This window comes from Fopius arisanus, unplaced genomic scaffold (assembly GCF_000806365.1).
Source record: "Fopius arisanus strain USDA-PBARC FA_bdor unplaced genomic scaffold, ASM80636v1 scaffold00078, whole genome shotgun sequence".
NCBI lineage: Eukaryota > Metazoa > Arthropoda > Insecta > Hymenoptera > Braconidae > Fopius > Fopius arisanus.
In genome coordinates this window covers 95,290-101,297 of record NW_011887817.1, presented here as the reverse complement: position 1 = coordinate 101,297, position 6,008 = coordinate 95,290, and the positions used below count along the sequence as shown (strand labels likewise).

Sequence of the window (6,008 nt, the reverse complement as noted above, 5' to 3'; positions counted from 1 at the left end):
TCTAAATCGATTCGATTACCCTACGCCTTTCACAGTAACAGGAGACTCACTCCCTGGAGGATATATAGGGGATGCCCTCTAGGTCTTCAGATAGCTCGAGGACAGATAGGGAAATATATGTCCTAGGGTAAACACCCGGATCATTGGATGTAGAGCAACGATTTACAGGGAGTATTTTATTTGGTGGCATCTGTAAATTATGACGTGAGTAATTCCAATGTCCATTTTTTTTTATTGAAATCTCGAATATCCACGTGGTGAATTGTTAATTGTCAAGGTCTGCTAGATGTAGTTCATACTCATGGGTAAACTCGCTGGAGTCCTGAGTCCCTTTGGAAGTCAGGAAAATCAGTGTGACTAGAATCTTGTTACGTGGTTGGTAGTGAAGAAGACGTGCGAGAACGGAATAATTAAATCACCGAGTCCAGAGCAGAATGTGCAGGAGAATCAAGGAAGCAGGACGAAGGATCATCGGATGACGTAGATGCACAGTAGTTTATGAAGCATCCCCGGAACCGTTAATTCACAGTGAAACTGTAGCCTAGGGCTCCGTAACCAAGTATAAACGATCCTCCCTCGGCTTTTTTCCTATCGTTTATAAATCCTACCTATTCAGCATTTTCGCTCCTGCAGCTTTGAAAATAAATGAAAGAACGTGTAAATCATGTTTCTCCTCCTCGATATTTCATTTGAGAGAAATAATATTTTTCTCGGTCGGGAGAAATTTAATACTCGATCTGACGAGTTTACAGCTTCTCCACTAGAAATGTCACTGAATTCACTTACAATTAATTTTTTTATTGAACACATCATTTTGTCCAATTAAAGATCAATTCTTTGGACAGAACATTATGATACAGATAATCTACTAAATAAAATTTAAATATTTATAGTAGTCTCGAATTAATTATCATTATTCATCGAATTACCAAATGATAAATCACGGGAATGAACCACGAAGATAAACATTAAAAATTATATCTATTATTTTTGTAATGGATTTTATTGTGTAAAATTTGATTACAAACAATTAAGACCAGCGAATGCCTGAAAATAAATTTTCTCCTCAAAAAATTTTCGTGGGAAATTTGCCGCGGGCAAACATTCAGGTGGAATAATTTTCAGAGGACATGATTTCTACGGGAAATTTTCCGGAAATTTTCCGCGAGTAAATGTTCTATAGGGTAATTTTTTCATCCATAAAATTCTTTGAGGAAAAAATAAAAGTGTCGGACCAAAATGAATTCCAGAGGGGGTAATTCCTGGTGAAGTGGAGTGAATAGCCACGTATGTTATTATTTTCTTTGAATGGGAATTTGAGAGGAAGGGTGGGGATAGTATCAGAACTATAGTCCAAGGGACGCAAACTGGTGAAAAGTCCTAATTACCTCGCCCAGGGGCAATCACGCAGGATTGCCAGTGGAACCGGCAAATATTTGCCACAGTAGCCAACGGGAGAGAGGATGGAGACTGGCTTCTGGTTCATTGTTCACTCGACGATATTCCCACCGCCGGAGTTTACTAAAAGCCGTCTAGCTATGGGTATTAATGCACCATTTCCACGTCATCAAGTCTCCATTCGCTCGATTTCGCTGAAAAATCGACAGCACCAAACTACCAAGGCGATATAGATACAAATCTCTTCGGCATTCACACCCTCATATTTATTCAGAAAGCAACAATACATTTATGCATACGTAGACCGTTAAAAATGATTTTCCAGAATTAATTTGCCTTTCCATTTTTCTCCTCAAATTGAAAAATAAGACATCTGTTTTGGTTTCCCACCACTTCCATTAATTAAATAATTTCATTTTTTTTCCCCCGCAGTCTAGAACATTTTCCATTACACAAAATCCAATTATCTACAGTTTAATGAATTGATATGCCACGGGTTAACATGTACTCCATCAAAATAGGTCACACACGATTTAATTGATCGAAACTTTCTAACGAGCTGTCATAAAGTGCCTTGCCGGTTACAGTACGCAGGGTAAATGGAGGTTGAGTGCAGTTGAGCTTCAATGAAAGATGATCCAACTTCCAGCTCGGTGGATTAATGAACAAGACACACGAAAACTTGGAGAAAAATACTATCAACTGGGGTTTATCGCGTGTGCTCCTGCATCCGGGCTATTTCTTTATCCCAACTCATACTTTATTCTCCGCATTGTCGACTTATCATTCCAATTTCAACAGTACTTTCTCAAGATAGCGAAAATTCTTAATAAAATTTCAACAACTAGTTGATCTAACCGAATGAATCCAAAGTTTTTAAGCATCACGAATTCCGCTGAATCCCCAAGTACTTTACATCTCAGGACTCAAGAAAATCCAGAATAATGCATGAGACAAAAATTCACTCAGCGAATTATAAGCTCCAGGAACTTGACAATTGTCATTCACATTCATTCTCCGTTCGGGCGTTTTATATTCTGGTATTTCCACATAATAATTACAAGAATCCATTATTAATGGGAGATTTACTTCGGACCGGATCCCAAAAGAGTAATGAAGAATATTATGAGTTAAAATGAAATCACCTTGAATTTGATATCACCGAGACATTGACAAGGGGAAAAAGCCGGACGAGAAAGACGAAAAATGTGTCATGGGTGCCGAGTCAAGTGGTGATAGAAGTAAAATGAGAGGAGAACTTGTATTCTCAGTAAAAAGAGGAAGGAAGGCCTCAAGATCTTCCGGCTGACACGACTCTACGTGACAAAGTAATAACCACCGACGAAAAATCCCCCCAAAAAACAGACTTTTAATCATTCCCCCACAGCCATTCATTGTCACAAATGAAGCATCGCCAAATATACATAAACCCCAACGTAATTTTCATTGTTGAACCACGAGATGAGGAAAACAACCCTATCCCTAATTAGAAAACTTTGCCACCTGAATAGGCCTTTTTCCCCTTTGACAACTCCAACGCCAAGATTGAAAATAAATAAAACTTGGAGCGGCAAACAAAGGAATACAGCAGAATGGAAAAATTGGAAAGAGAGCTTTTACACTTTGAATGAGGAAGTGGAGTGGATACCCAAAGTTGAGAAAAAAAAGGGGACAACACAACGGGGTTGAGACGAACACTTGAGTTTGGGCTGACTCGACTTTACGTGCCAGTATAATGGCCCTTGTCTTCCCACCGTTTTATAGTCTATTCATGCTCGGAGCAAACCGCACACCCCCGTCATCCCTCAAACCATTTGAAAAATTGTTACGTTCTAACCTTCATCCCCTTTCTTTACCCCAAACATTTCCCTCTGACGTCTTGTTCAAAACAAATCGCGCCCGGTGTCTCTCACCTCCTCTATTTTTTATTCGATTCTCAAGCAACGTTCTCTCTTTTGCCAACATCGCATCTTGTTTCCATTCCAATGCCTTATGCCACAGCATCTCCAAGAGCCTTATTTTTCTCCTCACTATTTGTTTTTATTTTCCGTATAGCTTTCAATTTTTTTTTTCACACGACCGACTTTCTCAGACATTCTGAGATCTCAGCCGAGACTCGTATATCATCTTTAAGATTCAACCAAGTGGTCTTGCTTGTTTTCTCGGTTGTGGCTTTGGTAGGCAGTATCGGGATAGTGTGGCAGCAATTCTTTAAATCGTTAATTCAGCTCTTGATGGTAGTGGAAGTCCTTGTAAATTGATTATTTCTTTGTCACGAGATAAGCCGCGTAAATTGGCGCGTGGATTTTTCCTCAATTCATTCTCTTTTTGTTACTCGCCTTGAGCCGATGGTACGAGCTCTACATATAGGAAATTTCGCTGTTGGGTATTTATAATTACTCAATTACATTTATTATTTGTTCCAAGCATGATCGCCTTTTTCACAATGTGTTTGGCTATTGCCTTTCTCACTACTGGTACGTATTCCATACTATCAATCCAATTTACCTCTCAGTTGAATAAAATCTCGGTACAGTAATGATATCTTTGTTTTCCAGTCACTGGAGCAAATGACTGCGAGCCCCACGCCAAATTAGAGCCGTGTGGAAGTCTCTGTGAAGCTAAATGCGGTAATCCCGATATCCGTTTGTGCAAAATAAATCCAGAGGTGCAGTGTTTAATTTTATTCTACTTTGTACGATTACAATTATTTTTTAATTTGACATTGCATTTTCCAGGGATGTAAACTGGAATGTCGATGCCAGAGACCGTTTTTGAGAAATGAAAAGACAGGCACTTGCGTAGAATCTCAACATTGTCCCAAATAATGAGCAATCTAAATAAATCGGTCAATTATGTTTGTAGATAACGCCACGTCACTGTGACATACAGGAAAAATAAAAATCGCTGTACCTTGTAGCGGAAATCATGCCAGCAATTATGAATAATTGAGAGAATTCATTGGATTTCCAACTCACCAATTATCGCTTGTGAACCAATTGATTTTTTTTTCTAAGTTGATTAAAGCAAACAATGGATTTCAATGACGATCGCCTCGTTCTTTATTCATCACCTACACGAATAAATAATACAAATTTATTGAAAAATCTACATCTCACGGTGGATTTAGGGATTTAAGGGAATGTTGGGCCAATATTGGGGTTTGGTTTGATCTCTGTATCGGTCGACAGCCATTTGGAGAGCTGTTTCCATGGCTATTATTTTTGCAGCTGCAGTTCCATACAATTCTTTGGCATTCTCCATCTTCTCGTGATCCTGAATCTCTCTAATACCTGGATGATTATGATTTTCATTAATTTCTCTGGATTCAAGTTTTTCAGCATCCCGATTCTTTTTCAACTCCATTTTATGCCGGATACTCTTCTCCAGAAAACTGAGCATGTCCTCATCGACATGAAACTCCAGGTTGGCCTCTTCCGATGAATTATTCAGGGGATTGTAATGGGAATTGGAAGGTGTCGGATGTGCCTCGCTGTAATTGGAATGCTGAACTAGTTCTCGCAGTTTGCTCCTCAAGATTCGATTCTCGTGCTCGAGAGCAATACAACGTGACTTCCACCAGGCGACATTGTGTCTGCAATATTGAAAAGTGAATAGAGGAATTGGGAAGAAAATCAACAGGGAATGTAATACTAATTTTATTTACTTCTGCTGCCAATCCTGAGCTTGCTTATAATTTTCCCAGAAACTTTCGGCGTACATTGGGGGAAAATTTATTTCGTCAGTTGAAAGGCATGAAACGTTGCTAGAAACAGTCTTTCTACGTTTTGCACTCCTAACCTCAACTTTTCTCTGATTTCGTTTTCTGTTCTTGGCTAACCTCTTTCGTTTACAGATTCTCGCACGTTTCTGGGATGACAGGTCCATAATATATTCAGGAAAACACCTCTGGATTCATTATCCAACGACTGTCGAAGATTTCCACCAGCATAACGTAGAGCATAACAACTTTTCAATTCTTCTTGTTATTGTTTGGTGTCTGTAGAGTTCCCCGAAAGGTGTCGGTTTCGAGTCTACAGGTATGTAAGGTATGATACAAGCAGGTATTGTCAAGCATTACCCAGTCTCCAAAAATCAGGCAATAACAAGAAATAAATTGATTCCTCTTATTTTTTATTAAAAAATAACAGCGACTTGCAGCTGATGCAGCAGTTTTCGCAAACGAACCGGCACTCGAGCTGACGGGATTAGAAAACAGAACGTAATTCAATGTATCTGATACTCCCATTCCCGTTTCAGAGATCCCATCGAAGTGTTTTTGATGGTCAAGACCAAAATCCACACGCTAAATTCTCTTCAATCAATTTTTTTTCACTGACTATTGGATTTTACGTGATTGCACTGTTTTTTTTTTTAAAGAGAATTATTTATTAGATTAAGAATTTTCGCAATTATCGTATTTCGTCAAATTGAGACTGCCCGCGGTGTTCTGTGCGCATGGACGGTGTGCGTGCGTATGCACGGAGTATCGCCTGGCGACCCCCCACTCGAGCGGTCTTCTGTGCGCATGCAGGGTGTTCTGTGCGCATGCGGGGTGTTCTGTGCGCACGCGCGGAGTCTCGCCGGGGGGTCCCCCCACTCGAGCGCCG

The 6,008-nt window shown here is 39.7% G+C and overlaps 2 protein-coding genes across 3 annotated transcripts; one reads left to right on the top strand and one right to left on the bottom strand.

Moving 5' to 3' along the window:
• Nucleotides 1-3,508: 3,508 nt before the first annotated feature.
• On the top strand, nucleotides 3,509-4,445 carry LOC105270095 (chymotrypsin inhibitor). 2 transcript variants are annotated; one of them, XM_011310800.1, is made up of 4 exons: nucleotides 3,509-3,749; nucleotides 3,826-3,875; nucleotides 3,957-4,066; nucleotides 4,137-4,445. In XM_011310800.1, the coding sequence occupies exons 2-4, from the start codon at nucleotides 3,827-3,829 to the stop codon at nucleotides 4,224-4,226; spliced, it is 249 nt and encodes an 82-aa protein (XP_011309102.1). In that variant the 5' UTR covers nucleotides 3,509-3,749; nucleotide 3,826; the 3' UTR covers nucleotides 4,227-4,445. The 2 variants fall into 2 exon arrangements, with proteins under 2 accessions (XP_011309102.1, XP_011309101.1); XM_011310799.1 differs by having other exon boundaries at nucleotides 3,512-3,875.
• Nucleotides 4,437-5,868, bottom strand: LOC105270096 (gem-associated protein 8-like). Its single transcript, XM_011310801.1, has 2 exons — nucleotides 5,066-5,868; nucleotides 4,437-4,993 (listed from the first exon to the last, which is right to left on the bottom strand). Exons 1-2 carry the CDS (start codon nucleotides 5,284-5,286, stop codon nucleotides 4,525-4,527), a joined length of 690 nt encoding a protein of 229 aa, XP_011309103.1. The 5' UTR covers nucleotides 5,287-5,868; the 3' UTR covers nucleotides 4,437-4,524.
• Between the last annotated feature and the right edge of the window lie 140 nt (nucleotides 5,869-6,008).

Coding starts and splice junctions, on each gene's coding strand:
- LOC105270095 (XM_011310800.1), top strand. CDS start 3,827: ATGATCGCCTTTTTCACAATGTGTTTGGCTATTGCCTTTCTCACTACT. Junction 3,876..3,956: donor TATTGCCTTTCTCACTACTG/GTACGTATTCCA, acceptor TTTGTTTTCCAG/TCACTGGAGCAAATGACTGC. Junction 4,067..4,136: donor TGTGCAAAATAAATCCAGAG/GTGCAGTGTTTA, acceptor TGCATTTTCCAG/GGATGTAAACTGGAATGTCG.
- LOC105270096 (XM_011310801.1), bottom strand. CDS start 5,286: ATGGACCTGTCATCCCAGAAACGTGCGAGAATCTGTAAACGAAAGAGG. Junction 4,994..5,065: donor GCTCAGGATTGGCAGCAGAA/GTAAATAAAATT, acceptor TCAATATTGCAG/ACACAATGTCGCCTGGTGGA.